This window comes from Cygnus atratus, chromosome 3, assembly GCF_013377495.2.
Source record: "Cygnus atratus isolate AKBS03 ecotype Queensland, Australia chromosome 3, CAtr_DNAZoo_HiC_assembly, whole genome shotgun sequence".
In the NCBI taxonomy this organism is placed as follows: domain Eukaryota; kingdom Metazoa; phylum Chordata; class Aves; order Anseriformes; family Anatidae; genus Cygnus; species Cygnus atratus.
In genome coordinates, this window is record NC_066364.1 from 109,166,664 (window position 1) to 109,192,067 (window position 25,404).

Sequence of the window (25,404 nt, forward strand, 5' to 3'; positions counted from 1 at the left end):
GACAACTTTAGGAATAAAGTCAGCACCGCTGTGCGAGGCACAAACGGCCCCTCCTGCCCCAGGGCGCACCTGACGGGGGACCCCGCCCGGCCCCAGCCCGCCGCCCTCAGGCCCCGCCCCTCCCCTGGCAGCCCGCTCCTCACGGCTTTAGGAAGCGCCGCCGCCAATCGCCGCGCTCTCCCGCGCTGACGGGCAGCCACGCTCGCCTATCGACTGCGCTTCCCTTTCACTCAGCCCCGCCTTCCCGAGCGCTGCGACCAATCAGAAAAAAGCCTGCGTGGGGGCGGGAGAGGAGGGCTTGCGGGCTTCGCCTTCCCTCCCCGTTGCGCGGGGATCGCCCCTCTCTGCCTGGCGGTGATGGACGTGGGGCGGCAGCCAATGAGCCGCGTGGGGGCGGGCGGCTGGACCAATGGCGCGTCGGGGGCGGGCCGAGCCGGGCCGGGCTGCGCCTCGCCTCAGCGCAGCGCCGGCAGGGGGGCGATGGTGGCGGCGTGAGGCGCGGCGGGGCCGGGCTGCGCCCGCCGGGACGGCACCGGGACCGTGACGGGACCCTGACGGGGCACGGCGTGAGCCCGGGGCTCAGCCATGAGGCCGCGGGACGACAGCCGCGGGGCGCTGCCGCCGCGGTAACGGGCAGCGCCGCCCGAGACCCTCCCGTGTGAGGACCGGGGGCCAGGTGAGTGCCCCCCACCCATCCGCCGGCCGTTGGGGTTTAAATTTTTAAACCCCAGCGGCTGCGCTGTGGGGTTGGGAGGGGAGCGGGGAGGGGGAGCCCCGGGGGTGCCGCCGGGCCGCCGTGAGGTGCTGTGAGGGGGTCGGGGGGGGCCTCCCCTCGCACCTCATCGGTGTCTCCGAGCCCTGAGGGTGCGGGGGGGGAAAATGGGGGGGGTCCTGGGCGGGCAGGGCTCGGGGTGCCCCCGGCCGGGCACGGGCGTGCCGGCTGTACCGCCTGTTTGCCCGCAGCTCCTCGGGAGGAGACATGGGAGCAGGGTGTGTGTGCGTGTGTGCGTGCGTGAGGGAGAAAACAACTGTTACACCTTTTGTCATCAGCTCGCAGACAAAGAACTTGGCTCCCCCCGTGGCCCTCCCGCTGGGCGCACACCGGCGGCACCACCGCCGTGCTGCCCGGGGATGCTTCCGAGGGATTCGGTTTTCAGCCCCCCCCCCCCCCTTTTTTTTTTCTGTTTTTCTCGCTGCCAGTTACGATGGTGCCGATAAAAAAAAAAAAAAAGAGGACGCGTTGATATGTTTCCAAATAGTCTTGTGGTTTGCATTCCTGACATCGCTGCAGTGTTCTGATTTATTTATTTAATTGGTGGGAGGGGGGTATATTTTTGTGGTTCGTGGTAGCTGTCTGAAGGGTACCCGATGGCACGTGCCTGCAGTGCTGTAGTGTCGTACGTTAACTGATGCTTTCTCCCCCTGTCTTTTTTGTCTTCCAGTCCTGCAGTCTCCACATCATCCACTGCGTGAGGAATGATGATTCCATGAGAGAACTTCCTTTCAATCTTTCTCTTACCCATCCGCGCTTATTGCATGCTGCTCCTGGACAGTGATGAGCCATTCAGCTACGCTGGGATTTTTCCCATGAAGAAGGGAGAGACAGAATATGAATTGTAGACATCCCCTCAAGCTTCTTGTGCATTGCTTTTACTGTATCTGTCTATAAATCTGCTAGCATTGAGCACATACACCCTTAAACCTACATTGGTATTCCCAGAGTTGCTACTGTGTCACAGGACTGGTATTTCTCGCCGTCATGGCTTCAGTTTGGAAAAGACTGCAGCGTGTTGGGAAGCACGCATCCAAGTTCCAGTTTGTGGCCTCTTACCAGGAGCTGATGGTGGAGTGCACCAAAAAATGGTAAGGAGCAGCTCGTGTTGCTGCACAAACGGTGGAGCAAGTTACCGATGCTGAAATAGGGAAGATGTTGCTTATTGTGTACCGTTTGGTGTGTGCGTTGGCCTTGCTTTCCCTCGCTTTCTCTTCCCCATCGCAGAAGCAGCTGCATGGGGTGCTCGTCTCTCTTGAGTGCTTTGCTGAGTACTTATTTTGGACCTGTTGGTTTCATTCTCTATTCTGATTTTCTTAGTTGGTGTTACTGTCACGTGGGGCGGTGCATTTATGAGCTCAGCACCTGTGACTTAGTGTCTCTTGCTTTTTATTTATTTTTAAGATATTTTCTGAGATTTGTTTTCTGACTTCCAACACACCTCTTGATGCTGAATGTTACCTGCTGACACTGCTGTTAGCAGACCAAGGCATTTGAGATCAGTCCTGAAAACAGTGGTGTGTAATATAGGGTACAAACAGTTCTGATAGTGACTATTTTTTTTTTTTTACCGGAAGATGTTTTGGCTCTCCGCCTTCCTTTCCTTGTTCCTTTCCATCTTTCAATGGGAGGAGGCGAGAGACATACTTGGGAATTGTCTGAAGGTGCTTGTTTAGCCAGACAGAATTTCGTGCCTTAGTGGTCTGGCTGGATGGCTTTGGAGCTGACTAGACATAGACAGCAGTTTATAGTTAATTGTACGGGTCTGGCGCAGGCACATCTTCCTTCCAGTACAAAAGGAACTTAAATACAGCTGATAGGGGAAAACTGGAAACAGCTTTCAGATAGTCTGCTAGCAAACATCTCCATTATACAAATACTTAAGTGTGCTTTTATATGTTTGGGATATTGATGTTACTGCCATAATTCCTCACGTTAATCTGAACTTGTAGTGTCAAGGGACAGAGAAATTGCCTTCCAGACCTCGTGGACTGAGATGTTCAAACTGCTTTGTAATAAATTGCAGCCTCCCTTCTAATACTTGGCCTGTCTTCTTGTTGGCAAGGCTGGCACTTGCACTGGCTGCTTTCACTGGTTATGAGTAATTCCCTCTACAAATTTCAGTTCTATCTCTTGGAGTTGGAAATCTGTGCTGGAAGGCTGCTTGCTGCTCTGCCTTAAAGGAATACTGTCAGGTTAAGTTGTTTTTTTTCTTTAATCAAGCTGTCTTCATGCCTAAAATGTCTTGAAAGATTATTAAGAAACAGAATCATTTTGGAAGTTGAACTTTCCTTCACAGAACAAACATGAATAAAAACCTTTTGAAAGTTGAAAGAGACTGTTGTGATTATCTCATGTGATCTACTGGTTAGTTGAGGCCAAAGAGTATTCTAGGGTGATTTTAATTATTGTTTTTTTTGTAGTTGTGCTTGTGATGGTGCATGGCTTTTTTTTTTTTTAACATAAACCAACCCTCTTTTGGCCCTTGTTTTCACTTTCACTCCTTCCTTGTGAATTTGCAGAATGCTTCAGCACTGAAGTATGAATGCTCCAAGGGAGTGTTCAGATTGGATCTGCAATGAACTTTCACTTGATTTAAGAAAAAGCTATGCATGAAAGTTTTCTTGTGAGCAATGCTGTTATTTTAGAAACAATTCTTATTGTTTAGTCATAAGCTAGGGTACCCGCCTAGCAAAATGCGTGTGTATGAAGTCGCGATAGCGTCTTTCAAAACCTCAAATATGCAGGTTACTTTTTAAAAAGTAGGTTTTCCTTCTGAATCTTGATTTTACTTTCTTTAATGTAAATATATGCTAGATTGGTGCTTGTATTGGTTATGAAAAAACAACAGTATGGTAGTAAAATGTGGATGAATTCTAGGAAAAAAAACAATAGGGGAAAACATCATTCACGCAGTCATTTGATTGTAGGCTTTTCTGTTCTGCTTCCTCTTGTTTGGAGAGCCTTAACAAAAATGTTCTTTAAACATGCAAGCTACGATACAGTGTTGCTGTCATAAGTGGAACTCCTCTATGAAACAAAAGGGGAGATGTTTGTGTATTTTGGTAACATTCAGCTAAGCCTTTCATTAAATTAGGAGATGGTACAGTTTTGCATGTGCTGACAGGATCACTAGCTCTCCTATTTCTAACCCTTGTCTGAATTTGGTACAAGTGAAAACAAAAGGGAAAAAATGAACACCATATGCTAATTCTTACTGAGAGCAGTCCTAATGTATATTGTGTGTCAGTGCTGTAGTCTGTGCTGGTAGCTCCACACTGCAAGAGTATTTTGATCAATATGGAGTAAGCACTAAGTTATTTTAATGTGCTGGCATTTTAACAATGCAGTGTTTCTGCAGGAAAAGAATACTCCATTCATATTTTAAAATAAATGACAATGCAGTCATAAACACACTTCATCTGAGATGTGTTTGTGAGCAGGGATTGTGCATGGCCAAAACAGGCTGCGTGTCTCTCTGGGAACTGCTGTCTTCTGTTAGGCTTCCGTTTATCTAACTCTTCAGCAAGTGACTTGCTTTAGACGATTTTTATAACTGATCGTGTGCAGTTTGCAACATTGGGTGGATTTCTGGTAGGCTGTGATGCTTTTTGACTCCTCCGAACTTGTGTTGATGGATTTTTTTATTTTTTTATTTTTTACTTAGCATTCAAAATAACTCCAGAAACAAAAGCAGTGTGTATGCTTGCTGTGTGGGAAGTCACTACCCCTCTGGTGGTGCTGCTTCACTCTTTAAAAGGATTATCTGTAGGTACAGCAGCATTTCTCCAGCACTGGCTGAAAATCCCTTTGCTTGCTTTTTCTGCTGTCTGCAACTTCTGATTCTCGTTTCTGTCAGCGACTAAAGGCAGCTACCCTCAGATGATTGCTGTTCATTAGTGGTGTTTGGGGGGACAGGTTGTGATAGATAGTCCAGCGTTGTCACTGTGTCATTAGAAAAACCTTTTTTTCGGGTAATTAGCAGGACTGTGCTGCTTCTGTGGCATTCTGTCTGCTCCTTCTGACCCAGACCTAATTACTGTGGCTGCTCAGTACCTTTGAAAAATTGAGCAGTTAGTTCATTTTGAGCTGTTCGTTAAATATGTAAATAAACGCAGCCTTGGTCTTTAATATGGATTAGTGACTCCTGCTACTGTGAAAACGCAATGCTTTGCATTAATCATATAAGCACTTGATTTCTGAAAGGCGCTCGCTTGGCAGGGCTGGAGTGTGTCATCCTCCGCTTACCCTTGGGATAAGCTGGGGCAGCGCAAGGATTTTCCACCCAGCCTTGCAGGCGAGCTGCAGTCCTGGCCTGGAAGGGCTGCGCATGGTAGGAGATTTCATTTAGTCTCGCTGAGGAGAAAAAACAAACCAAAAAACCAGAAATCAGTCTCATGCATTTCACTTATGTCACTGCGTATGTACTGGGAGGTGCAAAGGGAAGTATTTGCTTCCTAGGGCTGTCCTAGCAGGGCTAGGAGCATGCTGGGCACCTCGGCAGGAGTGCTGCGACCCGATTCTGCTGGTGCTGGTGGAGGTGGCTTTAGGCTGCCAGCTCAGGGAAGCACAGGGCTCCTCTTGATTCCCCTGTCAGGCCCCACACAGATCTTGGTGCCCCCTGGGGCTCCTCAGCTGCCGGAGGCCTGTGTTCAAGCACTGAGTCAACGCTTGTCTGAGGAACAGGCTCAGCTGAAGAGCCTCCCAGGAGAAAATGCGCTTTTAGACCAGAGGCCAGTTCCTGGGCTTGGACCTGGAGCCGTGGTGGCAGTTTTACAGGGCTGATGAAGCATCTAATGCCTAACCCATGAGCTCCTCAGGATGGCTTTCATGTTCCCTAGTTTGTGTGTAATGTCTCGCAAGTCAGGGATTCAACAGGCTCTTCAAGTGTGGTGTTGTCTCATTTCCAAGTTCTTAATATGTTGTTGTCCATTAGATGTTCTTATGAGCAGGAAAGCTGCTCGCCTGAGTGTAGGTGCTGCCTAAAAGCGCTGGAAAAGGGTAACGTTCCTATAGGATTTGCCATCCAGCAGTTGCTTTGGAGCTGGAGAAATGTGTTTTTTAACAATGTGTATGATGCCTGTTATCATCTCTATGAACTGCTTTGCTTTTAAATCCTTCTGAAAACCACACTAAACTGTGTTGTTCTATAAGGGTTAAACTTTCGTGTATGCTGCCTGAACGGAAGGCAGGCTGCATTTCCACCAGGCGAGTGGCATATTTTATATCAATTAGGTATGGTCTGAAGTAGGCTCTGTATTTTCAAATACATCTTTCTCTTTTGCAAATGAAGTAATGCTTAACCTTTTTTTTTTTTCCTAAAGGCTTTAGCCATCTGTTTCTCTCTTCTATTGTAGTTTCATAACTGGATGCTGCAGGAATTTTAAGATTTGGCATGTACTGTGCATGGGAGAGAAATGAGCTTCCTGAGATTGCACAGTTCACACCAGTCTGCTTGCCTTCTGGTCCCTGCTTTCCAGCAAACTCCTCGGTGCTGAAGGCTGCTGAAAGACCTGGAGTTGACTGCTGGAGGTGGAAATCCTTGCAGGCTGCCTGTTCAGGGTCAGGCTGTCAGGTTGCTTGGTTCATTTCCTTGCTTTGCATAGCCATTAAGGGGGAATTCTGTGAGCACCTAAGTGCTTTTAATTATTAAGGTGAATCACATTGAAATGTGTGCCAGAAAGAGAGAGAGCTGCAGGTGAATTCAGGAACTTCTGAGTTGCTTTTCCTATGACCCATGATTTTTGTCATGGGCTTGTTCTGAGTTTTTGATTGGACTTGCAGTTGTGTGACGGCCGTGTAGGTGTACCAGAACAAGTACAGCTCATGCAAAGGAAGCATCAGGCAGTTTCTCTTGGTTTTTAGCTTTTTTCCCTCCTGGTCCATTAAATTATACTGTCCTCGCAGTCTTCATTTAGATCTCCAATTCCATTCCAAATTATCTCCATCTGTAAATACATCTCACTACTTTTTTTCTTCATTCATTTCCAGTTTTGTCTGAGGACTTCTTGAGGGATTAAATTGTGTATCAAACTTATTCTTTCCAAATAATCACCGCCAGCTGTCTCAGAGATCAGTCTTGTCCCTTTCTTCCTGCAGACAATTAAAACGCTTATTGTCCACATGCAAAAGCAGTTCTCTGCCAGCTTGCATCTCTCCCTCCTTTGCACCCAAAAGAAAATGCTTCACGTCAGAAATCCAGATCTGCTCCTTTGGGCTCTGTGCCTGGCTTCTGTCAGGGGGTTGTCCCAGTCCTGACTCCTTCCCACCAGCTGCTTTCGTGCCCTGCCTTCCCAAGCCGGCCCCTGGCCACCTCTGTATCCGTACGGCTCTGCCATGGGCCACAAGTTAGGGGTTTCTCATCTAAATTGGTGGCTGCGTGTTGTGCAGCAAAGATGGTTTTAATAGGAGGGGTGCAGGTGAATGTGAAATCTCTCCTTGTCAGTGCTGCATGCTTACACCCGCTTTCTGTTTGCAGTAACCCTTTGGGAGGATTGGAAACCCTGTGAGCAGTCCCTGCAAGACCTCATTGCTGGACCCAGGCACCAAGTTTTTTCCCCTAATGGAGGGAGACTCGGGTTTATCATAAATAGTTGCTCAGAGTTGTATTTGTCTTTGAGAGACAGAATTCTTTCCAGCAGTTCCATGACTTCGTTTACCATCCTAGCAGTAACAAAAATAATTGTCAGAAGCAGAAGTTATTAGGTTATAGCCACGTGTAGACAAATCCATCCTAATGGCCTGTCATTCGCTCTCTTAAAGGAACGAGGCTCTCTCCTCGAATAAATAAAATACAGTCCCCTGGAGTTCTACCACAGCTTTATTTTTTTAAGAGAGAAGCTGTGTGTGCTCAACTTCCTCGCAGAGCTTTGCAAGTAAATAAAACCTGGCTCTGTTCCTGCAGGCACTGTTGCATGTGTACAGTAAAGTACGTGCACTGTTCCTTTGAACCCGGTGGACTCGAGCAGGAATAAAAGTATTTTTTTCAGGATTGGATCGCTGTGAATGCTCTTCTCAGCTCTTTCAGTGTTATGAGGTTAAATAAAATGAAATATTATGACATTGTGGAGGCCTCAGCTGAGCTGAGTCTTCAGTCTGTCGGGCTGTGTAGTGCCAGTCTGTTACTTCAATTAGTTTTTAATTGGTTGGAGAGAGCTGAAGCCCCTTTCACAGCCTGGTGTGAATAAGGAGAGGAGGAGGCTAGTAAGGTTGGCTAAATCTGAGGAAACTCGTATAAAATGGACCCTTCAGCTGTCCCCAGCAAGAGCATTCTGTTTGGGTGGCTTTGTGAGGATGGAGGGGGGTGTTTGTTTACTTGTGAAGGCTTTCCCGGTTTACTCCGAGGGGATTGTGCGCCGAGCGTGCCGCTTCCCTTGCCCCTCTCTCTGCTTGTGCTCCTCCGGGTGGGCGCTGCTGTTTGCTGCCTCGCCGTGGGACACTCCCCAGCCCGCTCTGCGTGTCCCGGAGTGGACTCTGAAACACAGGAACTATTCAGCTCTGAACTTTTGTTCCTTGCTTTTAAGATACGCACACAGCAGTAGGGTAAATAAAGCAGCCCTTGTTTTCTTCCTCTTGTTGTCTTTGTTTGAAAAATGTATTTCTGCTGCGCACGGTTGGTGGAAGCGCGTTGCCTTTCAGCTGGGAAGCCGTGGGGTTTGGCAGTGGAGGCACAGGATAGCTGTGGCTTTTGGCACCTGGAGATGCGTTGCAGGGACTCGGGAGCTGTGGGTTACGCGTGAGCTAAAATTAGCAGAAATGGCACTGCCGTTGCTGGTGGCTCAGGCCCTGACTCACGAGGCTCGCTGGATTCAGGAGCGGAGCCGAGATGTCACTGTCCCTTAGCAAGTGTGTTCCCCGGCCTTCCTCTGCCCCAGTGTGCCACCGTGAGCTGCCAGCAGCCTCGTTTCGGGCTTGTAAGGTGAGCAGAGCAGCGCGCGCAGATCCCCTGTGCTGCCCAGACGCAGGGAGGAGGAAGGAAAACCTGCCAGAGGGCAGGGACCAGCCGCAGCTGTGGGCAGGAGCATCTCAAAGAGCTTGGAGTAACTCAGCCAGGCCGTGAGTCAGTGCCCCGCGCTGTCACTGCAGGGCTTCCAAACGCACGAGCCTTTGGGATGACTCAGGAGTGCGAGCCCTTCTCAGCCATTGCTTCCAGCCGCCTGCGAGCCTCTGAAGATCGGCAGCGCGGAACTGATTCGTGTGTGCCTGCTGAGATTCTCCGTGTGGTGGAGACTTGTTGTTGTGGGCCCTTTCTTATTTCTATTTGACTTCGTTATTATTTAAGGAGACTTTCTTGAGGATTGCTGCCAAGCTATGGCCAGGCCGTGCAGCTGCTTAACTGTCTGCAGCTGCTGAACTGTGATCTCCGTGGCTCTGTATTAATTTTAGCATAAACTGGCTTTGGGTTTTATTTCATGTGCGCGCTCAGTCCTGCAGCCATTCTGTGGGCTTTGTTTTGGGTGAGCTTCTGCATCCAAGCAGCACGCTAGCAGATTTGCTCTTTCTTTTCTAATGCGTATGGTTTGAAAAACAGCTTTGGTGCTGACCAAACATCACACGGGCAAGATCGTTTCCCGTTCCAGGGACAGCTGACTTAAAACGCTTGGTGGCCTGTTCAGACTCACCATGTCACCTCAGTTTTGACCCACACATTACCACGACCCCCACTGCTACCTCTCACTTCCCTGGGGCTATCCCCTGCCTTGCCCAGAAGCAGCGTTTGTGTCCTTGCTGCTGCCTGAAGGGTTGGAGCTAGCTGGGGCTGCCAGATGGCTGGCACTGGCTGCTGCGGGGCCAGCTGTGCGTTTCGGTGGCTGTGTAGCTTTCCCAGGAGCACGTGCTCATGTCCACCTGGCGGGGCGAGCCCCATCGCCTCGCTTTGTGCCGGCTGAAGTCAGCTCTGGGCTTCCCATCAGGTGTGGTGCTGCCCGATTCCCTCAGACGTTGGCCATCCTGAGCTTTCTTTGGGGCGAAGATGATGGTACTGAAGCCTGTGCTTTTCAATCCAGTGCTGTAAGCTGGCTTTCCCTTCCCAGCTGCTCTTGGGAGGATGTGTTTGCGTAGTACTGTTAATATCAAAAGCCGAATTAAACGGAGTAATTGGAGAATCTGGACCACTGAGTGCAGTTGGCAGCACGTGGTACGCTGCCGCTCAGTGTGCACCGTGAACTTCCTTTACTTTCAGGGACTGCTCATTAAGGAAACTCTGAATCCCTTTGTTTATGGCAGTGCACGAGGAGGGGAATTAAAACAGAAAAGAGTTGTCACAACAGCTTAATTCCCTTTTCCAGCAAAGATCTACCTCAGCAGCCCGTGCATTTCTAAACCAACCTGTTGCTGCTTTATTTGCAGTTTGTTAGCAGAGGGTTTAGCCCTGATAGCTGCTGCTAACACCTGTCAACGTTGCAGCTCTGGAGCCATGCTTCTGGGCGGGTGAGTCTGGATGTTCTTACCTGTTTGGCTGCGGGGTTTTTCTGCTTGTACCCGCTGTCTTCTGGAAAACTGATGTAGTGGTTTGTCTCTTCCTGTAGGTAACCTGAACAGGAGCTGTTAAGCTGCAGAAAACTTGCAGGAGAACGAGGGTTTTTAATTGTTCCTATCTTCAAATGCAGATCTGAACTGGATAGAGCACTTGGAATAAGTTGCTCTTAAGCAAGTGAATATTCATGAAACTTCCCCTTGCATTCCTTTATCTCCGACGTGTAAGAAAATGTTAAGAATGGGAAAGTCCTGACCCTGTTTTCACCACTTCCTCTCATACCACAAAAAGCAAAAGAATCTAGCTGAGGCATATCTAGGATATTAACATTTACCGTTAATGCCTTTTAAAAGATCCTTTCTTTTAAATGCCTATGGGGATGGTGCTCTCATCCCCGTTTATTGGGGTTTGTGTACGTAGAAAAATGAGTTCTTTTTGGTGGCAGGCTTTGCTTTTCATTTTTCATTTTCTTGCTAAAATCATTTCCTTTTCTCCTTTCAGATGTCTGCTTTGAGCTCTAGTGCCTGCACACCCTTTCAGAATACCAAGACACAGACAATCTTAAAACTATACAGGAATTATTTTCTTTCCAATGAGTTCCGTTTTTCCTACAGTAAATGGGATTTGTCCCTTTTTTTCATTTCTGAATTGCAAGATAAGCAAGAGTAATTTTAACCCCCAGAGTTCTCGTAGTGGCTGATGTAATTGTGGGGGTTTCTGACAGAATTGAGACAATAGTGTGCGAGCATGCATAATGCTCAAAGTGTGGGCATCTGGTGCTTGAGACATGATGCCTGCCTTAGTCCCTGGCTGTAAAACTGTCCAGTAAACAAACAAACAAACAAAAAAAGAAATGGTAATGTAGAAAGCTTGGGGCGAGGGCGCTGCCCCTGCGGGCAGCATGGCAGTGCCTGCCTCAGGTACGGGGTGCAGGAATAGGGCAATTCTCGCCTGTAGGTTCAGTCCTGTTGTCTGGGGAGGATCCCGATGAAGTACTTGCAAAGCATCAAGTCTGCTTCCCCCTGGAAAAACGTGCTGATTGGGGCAAGCAGAATGGATTTGTCTGAAATAAATTTTGGAGAAGTAGAGCGCTTGCTGGGGGGAAATGGAATACTTCTTGTTTTAGCAGCAGCTGTTACGAAGAAGGTGCTTGCTTGATTTGCAATTGAGTCAACAAATTTTAAGTGGGGGGGAAAATTTTGAGCTACTTTTGACTATAAGAAGACTGCAGTCTACCTTAACTTCTGTCTACCTCTCTGTGAGAACTGTTGATATCTTTTGTGGCTGACAGAGCCCTGTTAGAGCCCAGAGAATCAGGAGCCTGCTGCCTTGTTAGCCTTGCAGAAGAGCTTTTCTATCCCCCCTCTTCCTTTGGGCACAGAGAAGGCTTGGTGAGGTTTGTCACAGGTCTCCTACATGTTTTATTCCCTCATCTGCTGCCTTCAAAAATGGTTGGCCGTACTGCGTTTTACATGGGACGTTTGCTCGTTGCAGTGTTGCTCAGTGATGGGAAGGATGAGCTGTGATGTGAGCTGAGCTGTTGGGCGAGCGGAGGGGTAAGGAGCACAATGTAAGGCTTTTTGGCCCGTTTGAATGTCTTCGGGTCTGCATGTACAAGCAGATCCTGTTGTGTTTGGAGATACAAAATCAGTGACCTACATACAAGCAAGTCATATGCAAAGCAAAAATAATTATTTCGGGGAACAGCCGTGGAGCCTTCTTGCGTTTCTGCCAACGTCATCTCTTTGGTTAGCTTGTATTTTATTGCTGGGGTCTTAACTTCCTTTTTGTGTGGAACATCCCTTTCAGCAAAGCAGAAGTTAGGAGCAGGGAAATGCATTTATGGAAGCTGGTAACAGGACAGCGAAGTCTGTCACCTGCGTAATATGTACGGTTCAAGATGCAGCGTGCTTATAGGAGGTCAGTGTTTGCTGATGAATTTTAAGAGGAGGGAAAGCCTGGGTGCTGGCAATGAACAGTGGAGTGGGTGGCAGTAGGTGTAAGGGACAAATCCTGTCCGCCCTTGTGTACTCCGGGAGGCTCCCAGCTGTGCTGGGCACACAGTTTAGCAGGGTTTGAAGTCTCACTTTGCTTACAGCCATGCGCCGTTTTGCTGGCAGGTTAAGTGGTTCTGAAGCAGCGAAGTACCTCGTTGTAGTGCCCGGTCCAGGAGCTTATTCTCCTGTCGGATACAGTTCCTTTCAGCTGCCGTCAATTTTTTTTTTGCACAGACAGAAGCGTGCTGACCCAGCCAACCCTTACGCCATTCCACCTTAAAACTGGAATTTTAGGTCTTGTGGAGCTTTCAGGCTTGATTTTGCTGAAGAGGCAATACACGCAAGTATACTCAGAGCTCATCTATATGCAGCAGCTCCACTGTTTTCCTGTGCCTTTGCAATCAATGTCACGCAGCACCTATTCTTCCTTCAGACAGGAGATAGCAGCACACAAGTACCTTATCTAGAGGCATTTTCATGTAAATAGCTGCACAGCCAGTTTAAGCACTCGTGCAGCAATAGAAAGTGGGTTTATATTTTCTGTTGTACCAGAGCAACTGTTCCAGCTCAGAGTTGCTTCCCTAATTGAAGAAATTTTTCTTGTCACAAAAATTGTCCTGTGCAAGCCTTGATTATCGAAAATGTTGCTGCACCTCTGTTCGTGTCAAGGGAGAGCTCCATCTTCACTTGCATTTTTAAGTGTGAATCCTAAAAATAGCTGTACAAATCATAGGGCAGGAGCTGGAGTCAGTACTGCGTGCTTGGATGTCACTAATGGCACATAGATGAATAAAATGAGGCTTTGCTCAAACGCACATCTCAATGTTTCACTTTCCTAATTTGTAAGAGTCACAGTTCTTTCAGAGCCTGTTTTAAAAGGGAGGTTACAGCTCCTCTTGATGAATGCTAATTACGATTTCACTTTTTTTTTTTGAACGACAGTGATAGTAACAATCATACTGTTAAAGAAGAAAGCTAAATTTAGAGTGTTCCAGGGATTCTTCCTCTGGTAAGTGGAAACAAATGATGTAACTTAAATATTTCTGGTCTTAAGATGCAGGTAGAAAAAGCTTGGCTATTATTATCATATGATGCTTAAAAACAAAAGCAAAGCAATAAACAAAACCCAAAACCTCCGAATGCGTTTGAAAGGAGCTCTCATACTGCATTTTCTATTCAAAGGAGTGTTTATAATTTTGTAAAGAAAACTGCATCGTGTATGCCCCTCCTCGGTGTCATTCCACTCGGTTCAAATTCACGTCTCGGGCTCCTCAATCCGAGGCACCCTCCTGTTGTCACCGTGCTGGGTTTTCCTCACGGGGTCTCTGTGCAGGTTGTTGGCCATGTAGGTGGCGCGTGCCAGTTTGCAGGTGGTTGATGCGGAAAGGGAATAATGCAGCACCTACAGAAGCATTACGTGCTCTTATAATTTAATGCGTTTATGCACAGTTACAGGAAGATAATAACACTTTATCATTTTTTTGAGCTACTTATTGTATCAAAGCATGATTTAACTCTTTATGTGAGCCTGGGAAGCTGGTTCTGTGTGTGTGGCTGGAGGAGTTCAATTTCTTTTCTGTCCCAAGGCAAGTTCCCAGTCACAGCAGAGAAGTTGCTCGCTGTATTCACACTCAGGCAGGAGCTGCAAGGAGTCTTGTTGAAAGTACTGGAAGGGGCAGAGCTTGCAAGGCTATCTAGGTTTTCAGTTACTAAAGTATTAGTAAAAGTTCTGTTTGCTCCTCATATAAGTAATTCTGGTTTGGTCAGTTCAGCACCCTCGTTTGTTCGGAGCAGACTTGGTGAATTCTTTGCTGGTTTTTCTATGTAGGAGGGTTTGATTTTTGTAGGGTCTGGGAATTAAATCTTTTTTGCTTCTCATTTGGTTCGAAACAGTGGTCTGAACAACACAAGTCAGAAAGTTGTGGCTCCACACCAGGCTTTCTTTCAGCTTCCCTGCTAACTGTAGACAAGTCACCTTTTCTATCACACCCTAATTTGGGTGCACAAATCATCTTCCGTCAGCTTTCCTACAGCTTTACATCCACAATTACTCATAAGGAAGATTTATGTCTGCTTTAAAGGCCAGAAGGCAGCAGCTCTCTGTTCTGTGGCACTGGTGTAAAGCAAGTGAAGAGGTGCTTTTCTGTGCAGAAATAACTAGCGAGCACGGAGGATTTGGGGTGAAATTCCTGCGGTCCTGCAGCTCTGTCAGTGCAGGCTGATGCAGGACCTGCAGCAAGCTTTTAGCTGTGGGGAGGGGGCTCTTGTTTGTTTTCTGCTTATTTTTCTGTGAATGACTTGGCATTATGAGAAGAGCATGTGTAATGGGTGAGTGTCAGGTGAGGGGAAGGAAGGAATTTGCACGAGGATCCAAGTCCATCCTCTTTGGACCGACATTTCTGAGATATTTTATCCAACAGGGGTGATACACTCGATATCCAATGGGGGTGATATATTAGAGAACGACACTAAGGACTGAGCCGCTCTTCAGCGGGGCGATGGATGCCTGAAGCGTGTCGTTGCCCTTGAAAGGCTCCGTGCTGATGGCTTCGGCGCGGGAAGTTCAGGGGACCTGCACCGCGTGTCAGAGCCCCTTGCAAGCGGTTGTGGCAGGCTGACTGACGGTTCAACCCCAAGTGCTATAAAAAATAGAGGCGTTTATGTAGAAAACATAGTGCTAAATGAAGGCCAAGACCGTGTTAAGCTCTACGGAGGCTTCTGGGACTAAAGCAGGTAGGATGGAGCTCCAGTAGAGCCCCGGCAGAGCGGCAGCTGCCCAGCAGGACAGAGGCTTATTGCTGCTCTGATACAATCAGAGCTGTTGGAATATGCTGCTTAAGCTCGTTGACTTCAGTACGGACGTCCGCGGGCTGGATTAGAATTACCGATCCACTTTTTTACTTCCCCCCTCCGTTGCAGCAGAATTTCTTCTGCGATTTATTTCCCGCTTGGATTTCAGGTGATTTTCAGGTTCCTCTTTCGTATTCCATCTGCAAAATCAGTCCCAAAAACTAACGCTTGTGGGAGAGGGAACGTGGCCGTTGGGGATAAAGTCACGCTTTATTTCCTACCCTTTAAAAATGCCAACAGTTCTGTGCAGGGTGTTTGCTGCTATTGTTTTGCTTGTTTGTTTCTCCAGCATATCTGTCCTGTGACGTGCAGTGCAAGAGGAGATAAAGTGGCACGTGAGACATTTGAAATATTGATGAGGCTAAACGGCGGGGACCACTCCGAGCTTGGTTGGAGCCAGGCTAACTCTTGGCTCTGACCCTCGAGCCAGGAGACCCCCAGTGCATTTTCGTAGCTGCTGCTCTGGTTCGTGGCTGATTCTTGAGGACAAGGGTATGGAAACCGAATGCTTCAAAGCCAGATGATGAAAGTAGGCACCTCTTCTCTTTCGAATGGTGGTGTTTATACTGTCAAGCTGGCCGTGTGGCATCTTCACCTTACGGATGTTTTGTCAGTGGCATCGCTCAAACCCTTTCTCCCACCCCTTTAGTGTTCCTGCTGGAAGCTCCCTGTGCACACGTGATCCCCCTTCTCTTCTTGGGAGAGGTAAAAGGAGAAGGAAGAGCGTGGCTGAGGAGAAGAGGCAGCGGGCATCCATCTTCAAATCCTGGGGACGCTCAACCCAAGTGTCCAATGTGAGAGCGTGTCGGTGCCCCAGCCGCTGCTCTGCCACCTCTGCCCTGCTGCCACTCAGGGACAGGCTTCACCCGCAGGGTGGCAGAGCCACCGAGCCCCTCAGGGTCTCACGTGGCCCTGCTTGTCTCGGTGTGGGTCTCCTCGTGGTGCCGGGGACAGGCTGTGTGCATCACTTGGGCGCTCTGGGATCGCTGCACGTATTTATAGAAAGACCTCACGGCTCGGAGGCTGAGTGTCAGGGGGCTAAATGCTTTTAGGAGCTGTTGTGTGTGTAGATGTGCCTCGTGTTTGGCATGGGCAGCCCTGCGCTTGGCAGAGGGAGTCCTGACCTTTTCCTGCTACAATATTAACAGGAATTAAAGACTTGAGTCCACTAGGTTGTGTCCCAGGAGCTGCAGATCCTCTGCTGGGCGGCGTGGGGGGAAGAAAGCCCACGGTGAAGGCAACTTTACTGCGTGGTAGCAGCGGGTTGAAGCGCGAGCGCTAGAAATGCCAGTGCTCATCTGTTAAAGCCCAAGGGATGAGGTTAAATGAACAGATCAAGCTGAGATAAGTGTTTAGAGTAAGGTCTTGTCTGTGCTCACAAACCGGGTAAGATAAGGAGAGCTGGCTTAGAGCACAAGCGCATAAATAAAGCCCTGTTGCACTCTCATTTGGGTGCTGTCGGTCAGGAGAAGGACTCGTTGCCGCGGGCGCGGCGGTCTCGCTTTCCCCAAGCGATGCTTTGCTGGCCTGCCTGTCCTTCCCAAGCTCTCGTGTGACACGGTGGAGACTCGCCCCACGCACCCAGCGCTGGCACAGCGAGGGCTGAACGCTCCAGAACCTGATATGTTAAAACCTTGCAGGCTTCAGCTGTTAAGCCTTGCTCGTTTTGAAGATGAAAAGTGCGTTTTGTGTCGAGTATGCTGAAATATGTGGAAAATCTCATTTTTTGCAGGACCCTGGGACTTAGCGTGCCCACACATGGCTGTGTCGGTGTTGATGACTCTGCACATAACTGCCTTTCCCACCCAGAGCTCTGTGTGCTGCTGGGCTGATGAGATTGATTCCCGTTCCCTTGATGGTTAGTTTATAGAGTGGGCCTTCATTCATTAGGCTTCTTTGCTCCTAATTAGGCACATGTATCCAAACTCTGCTTTGAGATTTAATAATTTGACTTTGCTTCATTTCATTACCATGTTACCCTTCTGAACGCTTGAAAGTATCATTTTTTCTTTCTGTTTATCCACGTTTAGTGCCAGATCTCGCAGTGTGTGATCTGGTAGGAGGCTTTTGCCTCTCTCTGGCAGGGTCATCTTCCTTGCTCAGCACAAGCGGGTGCTGCAGCAAGGCTGGGGACCTTGCCCTTCGCTTGGAAGGGACGCCTCTCAGCACTCAGTGAGATGAGAAGTGTGCTTTGCTCCAGGAACCAACACAGCTTCCCTTTCTGTTCACGTTTCTGCTTTCAAGTAGAACCGGTCTTCACACCAGACACAGTTGTGTTTACAGATAAAAAAAAAAAAAAAAATTTAAATCAGAATAAAATTGAAATCTAGGGTGAGACAAAATTATTTAATCTTTTAAGCTATGTGCTCTATGGGATAGAGGGGCTCTGTCTCCTTATCCGTTTGCCTCATTTAATGGTACAAGACTGGAATCCAGCCTGCAAGACATCAAATTCACTTAATAAAAAACCTGGACAGCATCCAGGAGTCTCTTCTGTGGCTGCAGATGTTACTTTACAAGCGCCCCGTGCTGAGATCCATCAGCGGTCTAAAGCAGCCATCAGGCTAAAACAAAACCAGGCCTTGTGCTACAGGGTGAGGAGGGTGTGGATTTGGGGTTTCGTTGGTACGTATAGTGCCCACCAGGATGTCACGGGATGAGGAAGTGTGTGTGTGATGGGTGACAAAGGGACTTGGGACTTGGAAACAGCCGATACTGGTGGTGTCTCTACTTCTTTGTCAGGAACGCGGGCAAGGAAAGGGCCGTGCTCGTTCTCAGCAGCTTATATCCAAAAATGCTGAAGATGCAAAAGACTCTTTGTGCCTTGAGGAACATCCTCCGATTGAATAGCAGTTGCCAGCTGTCTGCTTTCCAAGGAAGAGGCTACATGGGTCACTGTGCTGCAAAACCAAGTGTGAAGGACCGTGCTCCTGGCTGCTTCGCGAGGACGGCTTGGCCACAGGGCTGCCCTGCCTGTTGGAGGGCTCGGGTTGGGGGAGCTCCTGATTTCAGCGAAACCTAGGTCAGGTTGTAACAGAAGAAATACAATATAGGAAGATTAATTAAAAAAAAAAAAAAAAAAGGCAGGCTGAAAGATGTGATTTATTTATGTGTATTTGTGTGCTTTCCACACCAGCATGGGTTTAGCTATGCTGCAGGTTCAGTTTGGTTTTTGTTTTCTTTCCTCTTTAAATTGAAACCCATGCTCTAAAACATTCATACTAAATATGCTGCTGATTTCCAGCTTAGCTGATCCTGAAAGAATTAGTTACGGTCTTTTTCAGGTTGTTCTTGGGCATCTTACAAACAGCAGTGATTTGGAAAATCTCTTTAAGATCCTTAGTTGTTGGTATATTTGGCTTTTGTTTGGTTTTGACCTTGAAATAGCATAGGTTTCAGCAATTGTATCCACAAATTAGGAATTTTGGTATTTTCGAAATACAATTCATATTGTCAAAGCTGTAAGATTTGTGGTAGTGGTGTTTTTTTGTTTTTGTGTGTTTTTTTTTTCCCAAAATAGATCTTTGAGTTAGGGAATTTTTTTTCCTTTCTGTTTTGTTTACCGTATGCAGCTGTAGCGTTGGCAGGACTTGCTCTCGAGTATCCATGGGTTAAGGCGCAATTTTTCTTCACCAGTCCCTGCTGCTGGATGTGAGCCAGGGGTGTGACTGCGAGGGCATTAATTAAAAGGCTCAGTCAGTTTACGTTCCTAAAAATGATCTCAATTCGTAGACTTCGGTGGATGTACAATTCTAGATGAAGAGACTGGTGATGTGAAAATAGAAGTGGTGTTGCTTTTGAGGCTTACTTCTGTAATGAGAAGTGTTAACTTGTGTTCCAGGAGGCAGCTTGGAAGCCATGCGACAACTTAATTAAACAGATTGAGCAGGAAGAGGAGGAGTTGTTCCGAATTTGCACTCTTTGCAAGAGTTACTTAGCTGTAAATACTTAACCAACTCATTTCTTCACTTCTCCTGGCCATTCCTCCGTCTCGGAGCAGCTCTCAAAGGCCATCGACATGACATGGGGTGTCTTGTGGGCAACGTGGTGGCAGTTTCTAATAGCCTACAACAGGTCCTTTGAAACCATATGCAAACATTTTGTAACTCCGGTAATCGATGCTTTGTCTGACATGCAGCAGGATCATGGCTTTACTTTTGATCACTATCCATGCGTAATTTACTGCTGCAAAATTTATCACGTTAGCTTTTTTTTTTTTTTGCCTGTTGACAGTCTCGCTAAGCTTGGAGCACACGAGGTTTGTGGAGGCTTTTGGGGCTTTTAGTTGTGCTTGATGCGCAGGCGTGTGACTTGGTTTGGGACCCGGGTGTAAACGCAAGGTTCTGTGTTTCTCCGCGGTGTTTTGAAGCTATAGCTGCTTCCAGGGTCTTTAGCTGAACTGCTGCAGTGCTTTTATCCTCTGGTTTTTCATCCCTGGACGCAGCAGGACGATGGATTTGCCTCCACTGATGCCCCAGCTACTGAGGAAGAGAAGAGGAGAGGAGTTCTTCCCCGGAACCGGGTGCTTTGCTGAAAGCAGCTGGCTCGTGGTCTTAGGGTCATTCAACCGAGGTGATGCCAGCATCGGTGCTGCGGGAGGAGCTTGCCAGCACACCTCCCAGCGCCCTCCTTCCCTGCAAGCGGGTTCCTGCTTCTTGTCACCGTATCTGTTACGGCTGTGGTTGAGAACTGACAATATTTGCAAAATCTGATCTCCCGGGCAGAGATAAGGAAAGCAGCTGGCAGCATGCCGTGTTTTCATTCCCTACCTTTTTTTCTTTGTGATATTAATCTGCAAAAGCAGGCTGATGACAGATGAGAAACCTTTAATTGGAGAACTCGTTGTTCGCGGACCAGGAGGGCTCACGTCTCAGAATAAATTAAGGATTAGTGTAGGACTCGGTCAAGTCATGGTTCAGGAAGCTAAGCGTGAGTTTGTATCACACAGAACTCATCACACTGCTCCCTGCGTGGGCACTGCACACCACAGGTCTGCCTCTTGGCCTGCTCCGTACCAGTGCTGCGCTACCCAGCGTTAGGACACAGCTTTCTTTAGGAGTGGACATCGAGAGTTTGTGTTGTCTTTATAGCTTCAAGTCTATATTCAGGCTTCTCAAACATTTCAGGTATTGAAGACTTCTGTGAGTCTCGGCGCTCGTTTGCTCTTTGTAGGTGTCAGCCTTTTTCTGTTGGCTGTGAGCACCTCAGTTCTGTTATCTGTGCACCCAACACAGGTGATGTGAGCTCTTTCTTCCAGACAAAGCCCCAGCTGGTGCCGTTCCTCACTTGCTCCCTTCGCAGAAACTTGTAGGGTGTTCACAATCTCTCTGCAGCTTCAACGTAGAGTAGTTGCTTTGTGTACCCAACACATAGCCTTAAAAAGCAAAACAAACAAGAAAACCCTGATGGTGTTGGGTTAGAAGGGAGCTTCAAAAGATGCACCTGCTCCTGCGCACGTGGAACTGTAATCTTTAGGGTGAGTCCACCCTAAAGGAGAGGAGGAAGATGGAGGCTTCAGTGTCTCACTGCTTCAGACACCTCTGTCAGGGTCCCAGCATGTTGGAACGGCGCATCGTACCCTGCGGTCCTTGAGTCAAAACCTTCATTCCTGTGCCAGTTGGTGAAGGTGAGACTCACCCAGGCAGTATAACCAACGACCAGCCTTTCTTTAATCATTCCTAATAGGCTGTGAAGAACCTCTCTTGAAACTGTTTTAGATGAATTAGAGGTAGAAAATCATACTGTGTGTGTTACAGATCAGTTTTCTCACACTGTGGTTTTGGTGACGTGTACCCGCTTTCCTTTTGTTCTGCAGCAATTGCAGAAATACATTTTTTTCCCCTCTTCTGTTTCCAGATTGAAAGACAGAAGAGCCTTCTGTTTGAATATTACTTCCAAAAAATAAATAAGGAAAAATGGAATAGGATCTGTTTTGTAATGGGGCCTGATTAAAATTGTCAGTGCTGTACGAAGAAGCCTCGTGCATGTTTTTAATACAGTAATGTGTTGTTTCACCTGGGCATTTGCTTTAGTTGGGCCGAAGTTACATTTCAGGCAGCGTGCGTTAAACTGTTTTATTGAGGTTGTGCTTTTTGCACTTTTTATGATAAACACATCTCTAGCATTTGTCTGTGATGTTTCAAAATCAGAATGGCTAAAATGTAATAGTTTAGACACCACCACTTGGTGTCTGTCTGAAAAGTTTCCGAAGGCAGTGTGGTGAATGAGGGCCGAAACTGGAATTTGGATTCCAAATTCCTGGTTTATTTGCTTAAGTTTCCTAAGACTTCGATGCCTTGGTTGCTGTTACTGATCAGTATTGTATTTTATTTTACACCACAGCGAGCAGGGACACTGATGAAGAGCGAGGCAGATAACGTTGATCATTTGCGTCTACGTAACGAAGTGTGGGGTGGCGAGGCTGCTCCAAGGTCTGCACGTGGCGCTGGGGTTTCATGGCAGATAGATGATCTAGCACTTCACCCTGTTAAACCAGCTTTCAAGCCCACTGTTACGGACGAGGTGAAAATGAGTTTGCCTTTTAACGAGCGTTTGTTTATTCACTTGGCAGCTGCCGGCCCCAGCTCTGCAGGAAGAGGAGCAGAGCAGGGAGTTCACAGCAGGTCAGTAGCGGGAGGACCGCCACCGCTGCTCGCCCCACGTGCTGCTCGTCGGGGCAATGCACCCACTGAAAACTGAAAGCTTTTTAAAAACTGCTGATCCGTTGTTACAACGGAGAGGACTGCATATTCTGAAAAAGAACATAAAGAGGAAAATCAGGGATTTGAGAGAGATCTGATTCCTGGTAGCCTCCTGTGAGCTTTCCTCTGTAAAGCACCGTGCTCTGTTTTGAGGACTGAAGGTGTGCCTGAGCGGCCCTGATAGCCTGAGCCACAGCAGGCTGCTCCGACAGCTTGGCCTGGGCATTGTGGTGCTTGAGTGCTCTGGCTTGGCTTGCCTGGGGAGGCTGGTTTTACAGGTGGGCTTAAACAGCTCTTGTTTTCTGTTTTTGTTTGTTGCAGAGCAGTGGGAAGCGTTCCCAGGCTCTAGTGTGGTAGGATGCGTGGTGTGAATGTGCAGACTAAGCAGTGCTGGCCTACATGTCTGCCTAATAGAAGTGTCTGAGATTATAGGAGAGTGAGGGAAGAGATCCACTTGGTCTTGCTGGTGCAGTACCCTTAGCTCTGCCTTGGGACGAGCGAGGCTGAATTGGATCACGCGAAGAGTGCTTCTACGTGAAGGGCAGATGGGTGTGACAAAATGCAGGGGCTGGTCAAGGTGTCCTGCTACTGCAGACAGCACAGTGAAGGAAATAATTTCTGAAGGCTAGGGTCAGTGTTGTGTTCTGCAGTATGAAATTCCTTTGAAAAAAGCTTTAAGAACAGGTTTTGCTACCAAATCCTATTGAGTTTGTTTTGCTCAAGATTCTTCGCTGCAATAACTCCTTGAAAAATGAAGCTGAATCTGTCCTTGTCTCTTGTTCTGAATAATGGATGAACTAAGGCTTTGTTTAATCCCGCTCATTCTGCAAACTTCATTTGTATTTGGTTTAAGAAAACCAAGCCATCAGCGGCACATACTACACATTCCATGCCTAGCCTCACGAACAGATGCTGTGCAGACTCAGTAGGTCTGACAGCACTCGTGAAATAATCGTAGTGTCTCACTTCGTCCCTTTTAGGTTTTCAAACCAAGCAAAGCCAAACTAGAGCGACTTAAGGAAAGCAAAGCATAATTTGGAGACAAATTTTGTAGAGGTCAGTTTATGTAACTGCATATATATTTTTTAAAAAAAAAGTTTCATTTCGTGAGAAAAATCAGTGTTTTGAAAAAATATGTAGAGACCTCTTGTAGGAAGAAATGGAAATTTGCTGTGTTAAGGGCAAGAAGTGAAGATGCAGAGGTGGAGGGATCTCGGTCACGCTGTCCTGTTGCTGTGCCCGTTCTCATGATTGCTTTTTTGAAATTTCTCAGCCTCCCGAAGGCTGTCGGATGGTGGCAGCGAGGGACGAGCAAGCTTTGCTGTCTTCTAGGGGCTTGGCGCGTAATCAGAGAGAAACGAGGCTGGGACGCTGCTGTTCTGGTGCAGGTACAGCCTGACGTGGTAACACCCAGAGGGTGCACAAGTGAACACGAGGCCAGGTGACCACGTCACCCATCCTGGTTCAGCTTGGCATCTCGTTTGGTCAGGTTGAGTGTTGTGGAGTGGTTTGAATACTGACTGACAGCATCTGTGATGGAAGGTAAGGGGGAGTGGCAGAGAAAACCCCATACTCAGTCGTGAAAGGCAGAGCTTTGCTTTGCAACGTACTGCGTCTTGAAAGTACCTTAAGTGGGCTTTACCTGTGCGGCGTTTTCTTCTCACTGTTCCTGGCGTGCAGTCAGCGCTGTGCCTTCACTCAGCAAGAGGGCTAATTTGGCAAACGCAGCAACATGTGACATCGTTCTTACCGGCATCTCGAGGTCTCTTTAAAGCGCCGATGGTGACTCACCTGGACTTGCCGGCATTGTAGGCAGCTGTGGAATTTCATTGATTGCCACCAAGAGGAGATGCTGAAGGAAGAAGCTCAGCGCGAGGCTCGCAGGAGGCTGTTGCTTGGTTAGTTCCTTGGCTAATGGTAACACGCAGCCCAAGTCCCAGTGCAGCAGACGGTGCTGCGAAGACGGCTTTTCCAAGTAATTATTTGTAAAATGAGGAAAAAGTAACGTTCATCCTGAATTACTGGTGGTGTGGAAGCGATCGTGTGTATTTTTAAGAGGCCACTGAAGAGCCCCGATGGCATTCCAGCAGTCAGGTAGAAAGCTCTGTGCTGCTGGGGAGGGAGGCTTGCTTCCTAATGAACACCTCCCACGTCATGCTGGTGTGCACAATGCAGAGGGGATGAAAGGTTAAAAAAAAATAATAATAATCTTATCAGTAGTACTTTGACTTCAGTCCTCAAGTAATTATTTTTATCCTTCAATAGGTGCATCTGCATGCTATTGTGCTAACGCTGCTGCTTCTCTTGTTAATTATATTCCTTTATGCTTGCTTCACAAGAGTAATCTAGCAGTCTGTAGTAATTAATGCAGTTCTAATCAAATATGGTAGGAAAAAACTAGCTCCCCCCAAAAAAGCTAAGCTCAACACAGGCAATTAGATGCCAAAACAAATACGCAGGCTGCGTGTCTGTCTGTGTACATCCCCAAAAGGTACCTCCTGCATTACAGGCACATAAGGATGGTTGGGTGTTATTAAACGTAACGATCCCTCATTACAAACAAATCCTTGCATGTGTTCGCTGCCTTTTAACCAAGGGGCTGTTAGTAATTTTTCTTGCCGTTGGCTTCAGTGGCCATAACTCACGTTCGGGGCATTTGTGGTCCTTTCCAGCAACAGATGCTAAATGTAAAGTCTTTTGTAGTTTTCTGCTTTCAGCCAGTGGGTTTGGTGGAGCAGGGTGTATCTTTCCTGGCTCACGTTATCTGTTTCTGCTAAGAGATTTACGAAACAAGATCTAGCAGGAGACTGATACCTTTTATGTCCTTCTCTCCCAAATGATATTTGGAGAGTTCTGTAATCAAAATATCATGCCAAATATTTCCTGGAATCATCAAACCAAACCCCAGAAGACCTTGCCTCTTGCACAACCTCGCTTTCAATCAGTAAATTTTGTGGCATGTAAGGTGATGAGCAGATGATGTAGTTCTTTCCAGTCTGTGGAGTGTTTTTACTGCTTTATTAAATAATTGTGGATATGGGGAGGTCTGGTTTCAGTATTTCTTCTTTCTTTTCCCTAACTCAGTTGTTTTAATGGCAGAATCGAAAGTACCAGAATCATAGCTCCTGTCTGACAGGAAAAGCAGGCATGCTTTTAAATGATGGATGTTTTGTTAATCTGTGTTTTTATTCTCCTGTTATCAACTTTGTGGGGCGATGACAAAGCTTTTTGCTGAACCACAGGCTCTGAAATCCATATCTTCCCCATTGTTTTGCTGAGTAACTTTCACTTATCGCTTGTAAATAATATAATAAGTGTTACCATAAACTTCCTTTTTCTCAGGAGTTGGTTTCCTCTTCTGAACCGCACACAAGTGAGTAGACAGCAGACACAAGGTTATGGCAGGCTTTATGAGCATCGCGTTTTGAGTCCAAGCTGGATGCTTCGCTCTGTGCCTTCAGCAGGGGCTGATGCTCTTCTAAAGGCACCTTCCTTCTGCCCCCAGCTCTGCCTCCCAGGGGCTGCCCCCAGCGAGGCCAGATCCCCCTGAAAGGTTGGTTGAATTGTACCTGTTGAAGGAATTATTTCACGTGGAGATGCAGCGGTTTG

At 47.5% G+C, this 25,404-nt stretch overlaps 1 protein-coding gene and 1 long non-coding RNA gene across 14 annotated transcripts in view; both read left to right on the forward strand.

Moving 5' to 3' along the window:
* Window positions 1-428: 428 nt before the first annotated feature.
* The window catches only part of EHBP1 (EH domain binding protein 1), a 213,493-nt gene continuing 188,517 nt past the window's right edge, over window positions 429-25,404 (forward strand). For all 13 annotated transcript variants that reach the window (XM_035553095.2, XM_050709408.1, XM_035553088.2 and 10 more), the window contains exons 1-2: window positions 429-676; window positions 1,443-1,863. In XM_035553095.2, the coding sequence (XP_035408988.1) occupies window positions 1,760-1,863 (104 nt within the window). In that variant the 5' untranslated portion in view covers window positions 429-676; window positions 1,443-1,759. The remainder of the gene's footprint in view (window positions 677-1,442; window positions 1,864-25,404) is intronic.
* On the forward strand, window positions 14,870-18,332 carry LOC118251197 (uncharacterized). The gene is made up of 4 exons (XR_004779698.2): window positions 14,870-15,623; window positions 15,744-15,888; window positions 16,827-16,952; window positions 17,837-18,332. It is a non-coding gene; the product is annotated as an uncharacterized LOC118251197 (long non-coding RNA).